We start from the raw sequence: 16,435 nt of genomic DNA, 5'->3' as shown, positions 1-16,435 counted from the left end.
TCTCGTCTGTTTCTTCTCTTCTATTCCCTTATTCCTTCTCTTCTCATTTTTCCTTTCTTCTCTTCTCTCATCTACTACTCTTCCTTTTTCTCTTCCCCCCGTCTTTCTCTCTTCGCTTCTTTTTTTCCTCACCTTTGTCCCTCCTTTCCCTGTCCTTTCCCTCTTCCCTCCCCTTTTTTTCATTTCCCTTCCTTTTCTTTCTTCCCCCTTGTCCCTTGCCTTCATCTCCTCATTTTTCTTCTCCATTTCAGTCCCCCATAATGAGCTAAGGCCTAAGTTGCCTTGAAGCAGAATACCCATCTTTTTATTTTATGATGGAGAGAAGTCCAGACTTTTGTCTACTACTGGACATGTTTTCTCTCTCATGACTTCTTCCTCATTCTCCTTAATTGTTCAGTCTCTCCAAATAAAAATCTTAACCTCAAATCCTTACTTAGCCAGGCTCTGGCCATATTTCTTATCCTAAAATTGGTCACATATTCCCATATGGGGTCAAAATGGGAACAACCTGACAGCATGTTCTATTCTGGGAAAAACTGTTCATTTCCAAAAGGGTGGTGAGTCCATGGGCAGTCTCCTCCCTTCTTCCCCCACCTCTTCCATTCTTGACAAAGGCCATTCTACTTTTTTTTTTTTTTTCCTGAGGCTTGGGTTAAGTGACTTGCCCAGGGTCACACAGCTAGGAAGTGTTAAGTGTCTGAGACCAGATTTGAACTCGGGTCCTCCTGAATTCAGGGCTGGTGCTCTATCCACTGCACCACGTCATTCTACTTGACCTAGCAATGGTTTGTGGTGCTTGCCCCAGACACCAAAATCCCTAGTTGTAGCTCTGAAGGTGATAGCTATGCAGATACAAAGCAGGTAGTGCATTCATGATCCACCACAACTCACTACCTTCTCTCCACCAGACTCAGCCTTGACATCTCTGACATGGGTAGTGATGAAGAGCGGAGTTTGCCCAGAACATTTGCCAGCCACTCTTTGAATCTGTCTGGAGGAGGTCTGCAGGCCTGGGCAGAGAGGACAGGTCACCGGACAACCTTCAGGAGGAGAGCCTCCCCTGAGCTGCCCTACATAGCTGTGGAGGAGCCAAGAAATGATCCAGTGAGACAGCAGGTAAGGAGCCCTTTGCTGCAATGGGAGCAACATATCCTGGACAGCCTTTCCTAGTTCTGGGTCAGAAATAAGACACAAAGTCAGGCCATGATGCTTATTTCTTTTTTTATTATTATTAAAGCTTTTTACTTACAAAACATATGCATGGGTAATTTTTCAGCATTGACCCTTGCAGAAACTTCTGTTCCAAATTTTTCCGTCCTTCCTCCCACTTTCCCCCCAGATGGCAGGTAGTCCAATACATGTTAAGTATGTTAAAATATATGTTAAATCTAATACATGTATAAATATTTATATTTATCTTGCTGCACAAGAAAAATCATGTCAAGAAGGAAAAAAACCTGAGAAAAAAATAAAACACAAACAACAACAGAAAGAGTAAAAAATGCTATGTTGTGATCCACACTCAGTTCCCACAGTTCTCTCTCTGGGTATAGATGGCTCTCTTCATCACTGCACAATTGGAACTAGTTTGCTTATTCTGTCTGAAGCTAGATCTTGCAATCAGTGGTATCTTGATCTAGCCCAGCCCTTTTCAAAAATTTTCAATGTCTCCCTATTGCCTCAAAGATAAAATAACATTTAAAGCCCTCCACAATATAGTTCCTTCCTTCCTTTCCAGTCTTTTTAAATTTAAATTTTATTTATTTTATTTTGAACTTAAATAAAAAAGTATTTCCATAAAATAGTTAATAGAACCTGCCTAATTTCCTATTACTCCTTTTTCAGAACTTTAGATTCTAACCAAACTGCCTTGCTCCCTAATCCTTAACTGGCATTCCATCTTCCATCTACCTCCATAGACTACTCCCAATGCCTGAAAGTCCATCTTCCTTATCTTTGCCCTCTGGAATCACTAGCTGCATGAGATGCAGAAAATATCTCCATTCCCAGGAAATGGGCCATGGATGAGTATTTGATACTAACAACATTTGTTATAGTTAATAACAGAAAATAGGTAATGTAGTAGTTAGAGAGCTGAACTTAAAGTCGGGAATTCCTATCTGGTCTCCCTTACTAGTGATCCTGGGCAAGTAACTTAAGCAATAGACAGTTGGTGATGTGAATCTGGAGGTCAGGAGAGAGACTAGGGTTAGGTATATAAATGTGAGAACACTCTACATGGAGAACATAATGAATCTGTGGGAACCAATGAAATTACCCATGTGAGAGAGCATGAAGAGATAAGAGGGCAGAGGACAAAGCCTTGAGGAGTACCCACAATTAGGGGATGTGGTATGGGTAGAAATCTGGCAAGGAGGGAAATGGAACAGACAGACAGATAGGAAGAAATCCAAGAAAGGAAATCCAGAAAGGAGAGAACCGAGAGAACCAAGAGAAGTGGGTGGGCAGTGTGCAGGGCCATGGAGGGATCAAGAAGAATGAGAATTGGGAAGAAGTTGTTAGATGTGGCAATTAAGAGACCACAGGTAAATTTGGAAAGAGCAGTTTCAGTTGGATTACATTGGGTTTAAAAGAGAGGAAGAGGAGAGGAAGTAGAGGCAGAGCAGAGAGGCAGATTTTAAAACCTTCCTAATAATTAGAGCTGTTTAAAAGAGTGGTCTGGGATACCTCCAGAGGGATTGGATTTCCGCCTCGTTGGAGGTCTTCAGGCAGAGGAGGGATGGCCATTTGTCAATGAAGTTATGAGAGATATTATTTAGTTCTGGGTTGGACCAGCTGGCCTCCAACTCCAACTCCAACTGTGAGATTCTGAGTCCTATGGGGGCTGACATTGAATTAAGGGCTCTGATATCCTTCTGATATTCAGCTGTGATTCCTTCGTTTCTCTCCCTTTGGATGCTTCCTCAGACCTCCCACTTCATTATATTTATTCTCTAGATTGCCAATGATCAAGGGAATGAACTATGAATCTTTGGACAAAATAACCGTCCCATGATTCCCTCAATCATTGTCTCCTATAGCAAGCTAGACTAGGAACTCCAAGAGAGTAGGGATGTGACTGATTTAGACTTTACATCTCTCCTAGTTTCACAGTGCATATTCCTGGTTTGTGATTTGGCTAGTGATGACTTCCACTGAGGAAATTCTCTCTGCCAGAGTACCTTTCCTCCATCACCCCCATTTACAGTCTTGGGGAGTTACCAAAGGGTACTAAGGTGAAGGCTTGTCCAGATCACATAGCCAATATCAGTCACAGGCAAGACTTGAATGGAAGGCTGCTGACTCTATTCACTGAACCACATAGTCTCTGTATATAAAAGGTACATAACAAATATTTATTAATAAATGTATATGTTTATTAATGATTATAATAACTATAATGATCATCACAAATTTTCATAATTAGAAGAGACATTGAAACCAAACTTTTCTTTCAATACAATTCAATACAAGTGCATATGCTGCATATTTCTTATGCTGGAAGCTGGCCAGGGTACTGGTGTTCAGTTTGGGTGTGGATCTACCTTTTCAGCAAGCTCTGGGTCAGGTTGGATCCTCTTTCCCACAAGTTTTCTCCAGGTGGGCACCAGCCATGGAATATCATTGAGATGTTATGAATCTTTTCTAGACCATAGCTCCAAAATGAGCCAGAAAGGGGTCTTGGAGAGCACAGGACCCTGCTGAATCAGCTATCCTTCTAGGGGCTTGGGATTTTACTCCAAAGATATATGACAGATCCTCCAAGTAGTCTGGCCCAACCAGAAGACTCTGAGCAATCTATTCCCATCTCTGTTGGCCCTCAGTAACTAGAAGTTTGGGCTGGGTGATTTCTAACATGCTCCCTCTCTAAAGGATTTTTCTGTCCCGAGATTCTTTTTTCAGTCCCTGATTCTTCTCACTGGGATGCCTAATTCCTACAGGAATTTAATAACTCTTGGAAGAGACTGAGGTCAAGATCTGTTCCTCAAACTGGTGATATGCTTTCTCCCTCAAGAATCTCTCAGAACCTGCAGGTTTCCATCCCAGCTGCCCAAGGTTCGTTTTTGCATGACTGGGGTCTGGGAGGGAGGACGTGGGTCCCTCAGGGGACATTCTCTGCAGCATGGCCTTAAGCCAGGCTTCCTTCCCTTTATCCACCAATCTGCAAACTGTCCATTGTCCATAGGTAAGACCAGAACGGGGAGCCCAAGGGACTTGACTGAGAGTAACAGTAAGGGCCCAATCAAGTTTGTCCAGCTCCTGGATCACTATTTTAAAATTTTCTTTTTCCTTTTCTTTTTGATTTTTTTTTTCTCCCCAATTACATACAAAAACAAATTTTAACATTCATTTTTAAAACTTTTGAGTTCCAAATTCTCTCCCTTTCTCCCTCCTCATCCTCCCCTCAAGCAATTTGATATAGATTGTACATGTGTAGTCATGCATAAAACATTTCCATATTAGTCATGCTGTGAAAGAAAACATAGACCAAAAGAGAAAAATAAAGTTTAAAAAGTATGCTTCAATTTGCATCCAGACACCATTAGTTCTCTGGGTTTGGCTATCATTTTTCATTCTAAATCCTTTAGAGTTGTCTTGTATAATTGCATCGCTGAGAACAGCTGTCATTCACAGCTGATTATCTTACAATATTCCCTGTTACTTTTTACAGAGTACATTTCTCTCTGCCTCAGCTCCTGGAAGGCTTTCTAGGTTTTTCAGAGAGTATCTTGCTCATCATTTTTATAGCACAATAATAGTCCATTCATAATGCCCATGGCACAATTTGTTCAGCCATTCTCCAATTGAGGGGCATCTTGTCAATTTCCAACTCTAGAAAAGAACTTCTCATAAATATTTCTGTAACTACAGGTCCTCTTCACTTTTTAAAAAATCTCTTTGCATACAGACCTAGTGGTGGTACTGCTACATCAAAGACTATGAACACCATAAAAAAAATTATCTACCATAGAAGAATATAGAAGGATTTAGCCAGCCCTGTCTCAGTGGGACACTCCTCAGTCCTTCCAGGAAAGACGTTTACTTGCGTTAGGAGTGTGTGGAATCCTATTCAGGGGTTCCTGATCAGAATCATGGAGTGTCCAGGGATCAGATGGAGGGACTACCGGCTTGCTCACAAAGGAAGGAGGGATTGCCCTTTCTACTACAGTTGCTCCATCTCCCAGTATCCCAGAGGCATCTACTACATATTGTGTGTGTGGTTGCCTCCGGGTACATTTAATCACCTTTAAATAATAAGTCTGTAATTCTGCTGTCCCACTTTTTCTAGCTTTCTTCATCTACATTTGTTCCTCTCCTTCTCCCTTTCTTTCCCTGTCTCTCTCTCTTTCTACATGTATATCTCTCATTCTGTCTTCTTTTGTCTGTCCTTTATGTTTGTGTGTCCATATTTATGTGTCTTTGACTGGTTTCTTTCTCTGTGTATATGACTCTGTTCTTGTTTCTTTGAAGAATGAGTAGATGTGTGTGTGTGTGTGTGTGTGTGTGTGTGTGTGTGTGTGTGTGTGTGTGTGTGTGTGACTTGTAGCACAATACCCCAAGCTCTCCATGGACTGGACTCCATCTTGGAGACAACTTGAAATTCTCATTCTCTTTGGTTCATTTTGTCCTCACCCAGAGCTCCCGATGGAAAATCTTACACTGTATCCTAAAAATAGCTCACCTCTAAGTGTCCATAGATTTGGGTCTCAGGATTCCTACCAATACTCAAAGTACCAATGATTATATCAGGAACAAGACAGTGCTATTTCAATCTCCACCCCAAAAAAGTGAAGAAAATACATAGAGGAATCACAGCAACCTATAAAAAGAACTCCATTCTTTCAGAGTCCCACCTCTTCCTGACGTCTCAAATCCTCCAGACTCGGGAATTATAGTTTGGATTCCCTTGGGGTTGCAGGAGTGGAAATTCTTACATTCAGCAGCTGGGAGGCTGATGATGGAGTCAAGAAGACTATGTAGAATATTTGGTGATGTGATCTCTCTCAGCCTTAGTTTTCTCTTCTATAAAATAGGGATGATAGCAGTACCTCTCTACATGGATTTCTGTAAGGATTAAATAAGGTAATATTTATAAAATGCTTTTCAAACCTTAAAAGATGATATAGATATTGGTTATTGTCATTAGTATTTCAAGGAATCCTATTTTGATGGAAAATTCCTTTTTTATAAACCAGCAACAATGAACCAAACCAACTTGTTCATCTTTGATCACAAACCTATATGCTATATTTTTATGAAGCTAAGAGTCTAGGGGATAGGGCCTGGACCTTTGATTTCACTGGGCTTAGAAAACTCCCAGGTGAAGAAATTCCCTCGCCTAATGCAGGCAATGCAACTTGTAGTCTTAGAGAGTTGCCTGAGTATTAAGTATTACATTAAAAGTTACATAGTATTACACTACATTACATTAAAGTATTACATTAAAGGTTACATAGCCCATCAGAGATGATAGGTAAGGTGTCAAGTTAAAACTTGAATCCAAATCCAAGGAAGGCTTGATTTAAAAAAAAAAAAAAATACATCTTTATTTCTAGATATTTGGTTTTCCTTGTAATCCTATATACTATATGCATTTTAAAAGCATGATTCTGCAAAGGGTAGCATAGATTTTACCAGACTGTCCAAGAGTTCCATGACAAAAAAGGTAACTATCCTTTCTGGATAGGAAGGTCACAGGGAAACTTCCTAAACAAAGGTTCTCTGGCCTTATCAGATTGATCAGGGGACTTCCCTACATTCATCCACTGATGTGCTCTTTGTCTCCTTCCTTAATTCATTTTGGGTCCCTTTCTTTTTCTCTGTCATTCCATCTGTCTCTGACTCTATACATCTTCTCTTCCTTTCCCATGTGCCTCTGTTTCTCTGATTCCTCTCTCTCCTATTTGCTCTCATGTTTCACTTTTTCTCTTGGCTGGGACCCTTTGGATCATCACTTATTTTCCCCCATCTCATAACAAGAGTTGCTAAGCAGCCATATACTTCATCTTACCAGAGGCCAGCAACATTCAGTATTATTACTATCTTGGCAGGTGGGAGGGAATGAGTGGTTCTGATGAGTTCTTGATCTTGGGAGCCCAAATCTTATTTTTTTTTTATATTTGTGTCTATTTTTGTGGGGGTGCATCTAGGTATTGAACCCCCTACGCTGGAAAGAGCAGAAAAAGATCACGTATCCCCAGATCACATGTGAGTACCCCTGATTTTACAATAGTCCAAAGATAGAAGGGAAAAGGAAGGTTGAGCTATGTGTTCTGCCTGCCAGAATGACAAGATAATTTGGGATGGGGAGAAAGGAGAGTGATGTGATAAACCACTTATTGAGCAGTGACCCTTCATAGCTAATCTTCCATTTTCTAATATGACCACCTCTCTCATCATTCAGTCAACAAGCAGCTTTGGTTTGTTTAATCTTCCATAAAGTAAGAACACTGCACTTGATAATCCCTGTGACTCTTTCCAATTCTGATATACCATGTACTATGAATCCCTGTCCTTCCCTTTATCATTCCACAAAGAAAGAAGCATTTTTTTAAACAGTAAAATATGGTGCTGATACCAAAACCAGGAAGAGCCAAAACAGTGAAAGAAAACTATGAGCCAATTTCTCTAATGAATATTGCTGCAAAATGTGGGAGTGTGGGAGGCTCAGGCAGATACCAGGGCAGTCCTAATAAAATTAATGAAACCTGGCCCTTGAGGCTTTAGACTCCAAGAACATGGGGAAAGAAATCATGAGCACAGACACAAAGACAGGGATCCAGACACACATCCCTCACACATGGTTCCCCAGCTCCCATCTCCATGCCTTTGCACAAATAGTCCCCCATGCTTAGAATGCCCTCCCTATTTTCCTTCAAAGCTCAACTCAAGGACTTTCTTGATGTCTTCATCCCCTCTCCAGGTGTTAGTACTCCCTCACCTTGTATTTATTTACAAAAGCCTTAAGAGTTAGGGCAGGTAGGTGATAAAATGAATAGGACTTGAATCAGGAACTCATCTTCAAGAGTTCAAATCTGGCTTCAAACACTAGCTGTGTGACCTTACGTAAGCCATTTAACCCTGTGGAAACAGGTCACCTGAGACCTGCACAGTGTAGCTCAGCTCAGTTTTTTTTATCTGCAAAATCTAATATCTTTGCAAAAACAAAACAAAAAAAAAAAAAAAAAAAAAAAAAAGGATCACAGAGACAACTGAAATGACTCAACAAGAACAACCTTGTATTTTGCAAAAATTCTTATTCCTCTGATAAAATGTAAGCTCTCGGAGGGCAGGGAATGTTTCATTTTTTTCTTTGTGTCTCCATCACCAAGACCAATGGCTAGTACATAATAGGTGCTTAATATGTACTTGATTGACTGATATACACAAACACATAAATTCAGATTGACCAAAGTACATAGATTCAGATACCCTGTCACAATGATCATTTTTTTAAATGTATGCATCATTTGTTTATCTTAACATTCATTAAAAAATTTTTTGAGTTCCAAATGCTCTCTACTATATCCATTGAATAGGTCAAACAGAGGCAGCTAGGTGACCCACAGGATAACCAGTACTAAAGTCAGAAGGACCTGAGTTCAAGTCTAGCCTCAGATACTTATTATCTGTGTGACCCCAGGGCAAATCAGTTGGCCCCAATTACCTCAACAAAAAAGGACAAGTAATATGATATCAATTATATGTGTGAAATCATGCAAACATACTGCCACAGTAAACATGAGATAAATGCCATCACATTCTATCTCTATCTGCTTCTAGCTTGATTGTCCAGCAAGTTCTTCAGGAGCTCAAGCAGTACCATGGGTGAGTATGTCAGTAATCTTAAATCCTACAGGCCCTGGGCTAGTGCCTTGACAGGCTTCTCCAAAGAGAAAATGACCTAGAATCTGGAGGTGACCTGACGGTAGTTGGTACTTGGGATTTTTGTTTTTGTTTTTGCTTTCTGAGCTATGGTTAGCAGAATGTAATGGAAAGGATGCTAAGGTTTGTTAGCCAAAAGACTTGAGGTTAAGTCTCATCTTCTTAGATCACCTACTAGTTCACTGTGTATGTGTGTGTGTGTGTGTGTGTGTGTGTGTGTGTGTGTGTGTGTGTGTGTGTGAGAGAGAGAGAGAGAGTGTGTGTTTGTGTGTTTGTACATGAGTATGTGTTAAGTGCAAATATGTGTGTGAGAGAAAAAGATTGTGTGAGACTGCATGTGGACATGAGTGTATATATATATATATATATATATATATATATATATATATATATATATATATATATATATATATATATGTGAAAATGTGAGTGTGTATAAATGTATGTTTGTGTAAGTATGTGTGTATGTGTATGTGTATGTGTGTGAAAGCTCTTGTCCTTCCCCTCCCTGAGCCTCAGTTTCTCCATCTCTACAATGAAAGGATTGGGCTGGATGATCCCAAGGCGCCTCCAGCACAACATAGGATGGTCCAGTTAGATCCCAGAGGAACCTTCTTTTTGCTCTGGCCTGACACAGCTCAGCACTGCATCCCTGAGCCCACCTTGTGCCTAGAGCCACAGGGATTCAGACCAGATTAGCCTTCTCACCGCTGGCCACGGCACGACACTCTGTGCTTCTGCTCACGCCTGTCACCCCATCTGGGATCTCTCCCTCGGTTCTCTCTCCCTCTTCAGATCTGCCCCTCCTGTGCAGTGGAGGTCAGCTCTCCAGTCTCCCTCCTCCACGAAGCCCTCCCAGAATGACTCCAGCTCAGCAATTGTCTTCCTAGTACCTACTGATATTGCTTATTTAGAACTCACAGGGAACCTCATAATGTTCAGGTTTCTGTAGCTGTGTCTCCTGTCCTCAAACTAGACTGTGAAGGTCATGAGAACAGAATTTGATTCTTCTACAGCCCTGGACGCGCAGAAAGCCCCTGGCACTTAATATGTGCCAGTCCGTGTTTGTAAATGAGTGTCATTGGGTTCTAACCTCAGTTCCTATCTCAGTTCCTTCCTCTGGGCCTCAGTTTTCCCATCTGCAAAATGGGAATGATCTCTATAGTCCCTTTCAATTCTAAATCATTGTAATCCTATACAAAATAATTAGAGATCATTTGTAATGTACAATCAGAGGTTAAGCTCTATGGGGTAGACTCAGAATTACCAGATTTCAGAGAAGGGGGAGATTGCTCCCTGCAGAATGAAGTCACAAGTCACATAGAAAGTCCTGTTTGGAAAGGCAGATTTAGAGGCAGAAAAGGATCTTAGCCATCATCTGGCCCAACCCCTTCTTTTTACAGTTGAGGAAACTGAGGACCCTGCAGGTGAAGGGCAATAATGAGGATGATGCATGTAGTAAGCAAGTGACAAAACTGGAATCTGAACCCAGGATACCAACTCCAGTACTCTTTTGATGGCTCTAGAGTATCAAAACTGGAATTCAGTTCTATTCAACAATTTTCCTTTTTGAAAAAATATCTTTATTAATCTTTTGTTTTTCTCTCTCCATAATGTTCCCAGTTATTGCTCCCTCCCACATAAAGTCATGCTATATAACAAATAGTGTGGGGGGTTTTGTTTTGTCTTTTTTTTTTTTTTTTTGCTGAGACAATTGGGGTTAAGTGACTCGCCCAGAGGCACACAGTTAGGAAGTGTTAAGTGTCTGAGGTCAGATTTTAACTCAGGTCCTCCTGACTTCAGGACTGGTGCTCTATCCACTGCACTAACTAGCTGCCCCCAAATAGTGTTTTTAAAGGGAAAAAGAGAAAAAAAAATCAATATAACTGATCAATGCATCAAGAAAAGTTGTACAACATATAAGCTTTGTGGGCCTCTTTCTACTGCCAAAGGGTAGGTAGAAGTATCTTTTCATATTTTCATTTCTGAGTCATGCTTTTTCATTAGGGGATTTAAAAAATTTAATATTTTATTTCTCCCCAATTACATGTAAAAACAATTGCTTAATATTTTTCAAAATTTTTGAGTTCCAAATTCTCTCCCTCTCTCCCACATCTATCCCCAATTGAAAAGCAAGCATCTTGATATAGATTATACCTGTATAGTCATGCAAAACATATTTCCATGGTAGTTCATTATAGTTTGTCACATCCATTTTTAATCTTTAAATTTTCATTTCCATCTCAGTAAATTTTTATTAAGTGCTACCTCTATGCCCAAGTTTCATGATAGGTACTTGGGATATAGGGATGCCTTCTATGAGCTTAAGTTCCTTATGGGAGAAAGTCTGGCCCAAGGGAAAGTATACTAGGAACCAAGGAGAGATCCAAAGGACTCTGGGAACATTTGAGGAGAGAAAAAAATTGTCTTTAGCTGGCAGGAATCAGGGAAGGCTTCATGGAGGACACGGTACTCAAGTTGGGCTTGAAGGAAGAGAGGCTTGGGTAGATGGGGGATTGAGAGATGAGGATGGAGTCCACAGCATGCATGGAACACAGCCTGAACAAATGCATGGGGTCTGGAAAAGGCAAGAAGAGATCCAGCCTGCCCAGAAGTCTCATATGGTTGAGAGATTAGAGCTTTCCTGGAATGTAAGCCTAGAGAATTTAGAGTTTATCTAGCCCTAGGATTAAGAAGGAGGAAATAGGAGGAGCTGATGGATCTGGAAGAATGAGTGGGGTCTTTTTAGGGGAGTATCCCAGACAAAGGATCCTAGTGCACAGAACCACATAGGGGACCTTAAAGGTCATTTGGTCCAACCTGGTCAATTTTACATTTGAGGAAATCAAGGGCCAGGAAAGTAGAACTACTTCCCTTAAAATCACATAGGTAGTATGTAGCAATACTGAAATTTGACCCCAGGAATTCAGGCTACAATTCTGAGTTGGTCTCTCAGTTGATGGCAGTCCAGATGCTATATCAAAGGTATGGCAAGACAAGGCAATAAGCATTTATTAAATGCTTACTGTGTGCCAGGTACTGAACTAAGTAAGTGTTGGAGATAGAAATAGAAGCAAAAGGAAAGACCTTAAGGAGCTTAAGTTCTAATGGGAGAAAACACAGGATTGGGATCTGACAAGGTGGGGAGGTATAGAAATCCAGAAAATCAGATGTAGAGCTAGGAAGGGAATAAAGGTTGGCCAGCTTAGGCTCCTTCCCAAGATGGCAGCTCCTGGAAGGAATTTACCCATGGAAGGGGCAGAGGGATGTGCAAGAGCAGAGAAAGTCCCAGGCATTGAAGGCCATTCCAGGGTGAAAGGCAGCAAAGTGAAAGGGGCATGGTGGTAAAGTCCAAGAGTCAGAAGCCGGGTTGGGAGGGTAAAGAAGGGCCCAGGCAGGATGTCTCCAAGTCGGGGAGTGGAGGAAGTATCAGGAAGCCCAGACCTGGACAAATTGCCTTATCCACCTGGAAAGAGGTGGGCATCCTGCCTGCTGGCAAAGGCTGCTGAAGATCTCGAAGGAAGTCTGTGTTTGAGCAGACAGTCAGCAGATCCAAAGAAATGCTGACCAGGGCCATACTGCCCAGGCTTTCCTTAAAAGGTGCTGAGATGAGCTATTCTATCTGACCTGCACAGGGCGAAGCAAAGGGCTCACTTAGGGGATGGCCCCAGGGATTCCCAGCAGAACATAACTTGGTTTGAGTTCCTGTCTAATGAGTGAGTATGTGAGGGGGTAGGGGGGAGCACCTGGCTTGGGAAGGACTCCCAGGAGGAGGCCAGTGCTAATGGCTGGAGTTCACAGCTGGCTTTGCAGCATGGGGGGTCTGGGGGAGAATGTTCTTGGGGATGAGCCTGGTATTACAAGAAGTTCCAACCAAGGACAGGGGAAGTGGGAGTGAGACACCCACTAGCTCTAGGGAACAGGAATGTGCTGTTCTAATGGGCTCCAGTCCCAGAAGTTGGAAGTAGAGGAACTGACCCAGGCAAAGGTCTGAGAGGCAGAACTGGCCCAAATCTCCCTGATCTGAGCCTTCTGGGCCTTTCTGATTCCCTAACCTGAATTCTGTTGGGGATCCCGCTTCAGGAAGGAAGATGATGGGAAGAATGAAAAAAGTGAAAAGGGAACCAAAGTGAAACGAACGCTGAGCTCCCTGAGAAGTCGCGTGACTGGCTCCTGGCAGAAGGATAAGGTAAGGACCGGGAGCCTGATTCCATCACTCTGGTACTGGGAGGCAGTGAGGGTGTGCTGCCAGGACTGGGCATGAGTTGGCCAGGTTCTAATGGGAGCTGGCCAGGATCAGGGAGGAGCTGCTCAGGTCCTCACAAACCCTCACCCCAGCCCCCCAGGCACCCCTATCCTCTCCAGAAAGCACCACTGTCCTGTATTCTGCTAAAATAGAAAGAGCTCTAGATTCAAATCCTGACTGCACTTTTATGCAAACCACAATCTCTGACTTTGTTTCCTCATCTGTAAAATGAAAGGGTGAAACGCAAGCCCCTCCTGATTAGAAATCTATGACACAACATGAAATTATATGGTATATACATGACTCAGGATGACATAAAGGGCTCTTTTCATAAACTTGGACCAGATCTTCCTGACTCCAGACTCAGTGCTCTATCTGCTGCTCCGTGGGCTTCCCTAGTTTTCCTCATCCATACTGCTCCAAAACTATACTGCTACGACCAGTTCTAAGATCTTCCTTCCTTCTTTCTCAGGGTAAGAACAAAGAACAACAGAAAGGGATAGAGCCAAGGGAAAAAAGGAAAAGCATAAATGGTGACCAGTTAGTGCCAGGGATCTTGTCCAGCTGCATCAACTGCTCCCTGTGTGGCAAACCCCTGCTCAGGCGGAATGGGCTGCAGTGCTTAAGTGAGTACCGCTGGCTGGCCTTTCCCGACACAGGCTGCTTGCTTAGTGCCTTCCCTTGTCTGGGTCCCCAAGCTCATCTCCTTGCCCCCAACTTGCATTTCCTCCCCTGCCTGGGCAGTCCTTCCACGCTGCTCTCGCTCCCTTCCCCTCCTATTTGTCCTTCTAACTTGTTCTCCACCCCTCACCTTCTGGCTGCTTTTCCCACCTGCCTTCTCTACCTGTGGGGCCACCATTTCCACCACGGCCTGTGTGCTCCAACTCACCATTCTTCCCCTACAGTAGCTAATTCCCTCTTGCTTGTTGACCTGGGCACATCCTTTTTATTTTCTCTAAAGGACTGATTTCATGAGTTTCAAATGTCAGGGATAGGAGCTTAGTGAGAGAAGGCTGGATTCATAGAGATCTGTTTGGATCCCAGATCAGCTCCTCAATCACTCCCTAAGTAACCTTAGGCTGCTGGGTGGTGCCATAGTGCATAAAGTGCTGGCCTGGAGTCAAGACTTCCTGAGTTCAAATGCAGCCTCAGACACTTAGCAGCTGGGTGACCCTCTCCAAGTCACTTAACCCTGTTACCTCAGTTTCCCCATCTATAAAATGAGTTGGAGAAGGAAATGGCAAGCCGCTCCGATATTTCTGCCAAAAAGACCCTAAATGGAGTCATGGACACAACTGAAAAATGACTGAAGACCATGTGTAAATCTGTAAAATTTTGTCCCTGGGGCAGTTTTTTCATGGGTAAAACATGGGTCTCTGAGGGTCCATCTGAGACCCCTGCCAGCTTTTGATCTGGCATGTCTAAATGTGATTACTTATGGAAATTTTGGTTGAGTGGGGAGGAGATATACTTTGGAGAATTTTCCTTAGTGGGGTAGGAGCTAAGTACTGTGTGAGCTTGGAGCCCTAGCAGGAGCTCCCAAACTCTTAATCAAGTCCCAATCTGACCCTACCCTCCCAGACTAGGGATGATGGGACCTTTTAGGGCTCAGACTTCTAATTCTCAGTCTGATTGATGGAAAGAGAAAGGGAGAACAGACAAGACAATTGCTCAGGTTCGGCTTTATCCATGTCCCTCTCTGGTTACCCCAGTGGCTGACAGCCACGGGTCCTGTCTGACATTCCAACCTGGCTACCTGGGACTGGGTGTACAGCCCACCAGGAAGCCTGGGGCTGAATTGTTGTTTGGGGTTCAAAGTGAAGTTGTTTTCTGGTGCTGATGGAAAATGTTGCCAGCTTGGAGGGCCCACGGCAGTTTTTGTTCTACCAGACTTATGGGAATTGAGGTGAAATTCTTGGAAGATTGGCGTGTGTGTGTGTACACGTGTAGAAATAAGGCAATGAGAGAGCTAGGGAAAAGGGGAAATAGATCTGGTCCTAAGGGAGAGTTGGAAGGAAGGTCTTCCCATTTTCAGCTCTGACATCCATCACTGGAGCCTGAGAGGCGAGGCTATATGGGCGTTGATCTGCCTGAGAGGCAGTGTGGTGTACTAGATAGAGCTTTTTAGTTAGGGTTAAGAATTTCTGAGTGTAAATCCTGTCTCAGCTCCTAGTTAACTCTAACTCCAGAAAAGTCATTTAACTCCTTTTCTAAAGGCTCACTTTCTACCTCTCCTTTTTGAGTCTATTTCCCTCCAGCTGCTCCCACACTGGGCCCTGCTCTAGGTGCTGTACTTAAATTAAGTCCTTGACATAAACTAGCTTCTCCTATTTACATAAAGGCAAGAGATGAATCCCAGGGCGAGCAGGTGGTGCAGTTATCCTGGGCTCTCAGCTGCGGGTGTCACCCAAGAGTGAGCAGTAATTCCTTAAACAGGCTTGTTGGAGGAGAGAGCAGCCTCCTGTCTTAGATCAAGCCTGAGCTCTGTCGGCGTGGGCTGGGGCTTTGTGGGCAGACGGATCAAAGGGGCCTGCCCCTGAAAGGCAGCCTTGTGCGGTCGCCAGCGTCCGGTACTGCGAGTTTGGAAAGCTCAAATTAGGACTCTGACACTAACTGGGTGATTCGGTAGGTCACTCAGGCACATTCTGCCTCAAATTCCTTATCTATAAAATAGGAATAATAATAGCACTTAAGTCCCAGGAGGGTGGGGGGAGGGAGGAAGGAAATAAGCATTTATATAGCACCTACTATGAGCCAGACTCTTCTCTCCTAACTTTTTTTCTTCCTTTCTTCCTCCCTCCTGTCCTTCCTTCATTTCTTTCTTCCCTCCTCCCTCCTCTCCTTCCTTTCCTTTTCTTCCTTTTTCTTTCTTCCTTTTTTCCCTCTACCTTCATTTCTTCCTTTCTCTTTTCCTTCCTTACTTCCTTTATCCATTCCTTCATTCTCCCTCCCTTCCTTCATTTCTTTCTTCCTACCTCCCTTCCTTTTTTCATTTCTTTCTCTTTTCTTTTTTCCTTCCTTCCTTCTTTTTTATCTCATTTTCTCTTTTTCTTGCTTCTTTCCTTTTATTATTGTGAATTGTATCTGATCTGATTTTCACAACAACCTTGGGAAACAAGTGCTACTATTGCCTCATTTTCCATTTAAAGAAGCTAAAACAGGTAGGGGTTAAATGCCTGACCCACGATCACACAGCCAGTAAATATGAGGTCACATTTGAACTCAGGCCTTCCAGACTTCAGGCTGCATGCTCTAGCTTATGCTAGAGTCCATTAACTTGTTTTGTTTTAATATTTTGAGAAC

General features: G+C 42.8%; 1 protein-coding gene across 4 annotated transcripts in view; it reads left to right on the top strand.

Annotated features, from left to right (window-relative positions):
- Window positions 1-16,435, top strand: part of ARHGEF18 (Rho/Rac guanine nucleotide exchange factor 18) — a 97,666-nt gene that overhangs the window by 19,817 nt on the left and 61,414 nt on the right. For 3 of the 4 annotated variants that reach the window (XM_074300390.1, XM_074300381.1, XM_074300371.1), the window contains exons 4-9: window positions 909-1,116; window positions 3,942-4,056; window positions 7,152-7,209; window positions 8,785-8,829; window positions 12,522-12,602; window positions 12,970-13,075. In XM_074300390.1, the coding sequence (XP_074156491.1) occupies window positions 909-1,116; window positions 3,942-4,056; window positions 7,152-7,209; window positions 8,785-8,829; window positions 12,522-12,602; window positions 12,970-13,075 (613 nt within the window). The remainder of the gene's footprint in view (window positions 1-908; window positions 1,117-3,941; window positions 4,057-7,151; window positions 7,210-8,784; window positions 8,830-12,521; window positions 12,603-12,969; window positions 13,076-16,435) is intronic. The other variant, XM_074300398.1, reaches the window with a different exon arrangement.

Source organism: Sminthopsis crassicaudata, chromosome 1, assembly GCF_048593235.1.
Source record: "Sminthopsis crassicaudata isolate SCR6 chromosome 1, ASM4859323v1, whole genome shotgun sequence".
Lineage (NCBI taxonomy): Eukaryota > Metazoa > Chordata > Mammalia > Dasyuromorphia > Dasyuridae > Sminthopsis > Sminthopsis crassicaudata.
The sequence above is the reverse complement of the archived record's forward strand: the minus strand, read 5'-3'. Positions and strand labels throughout refer to the sequence as shown.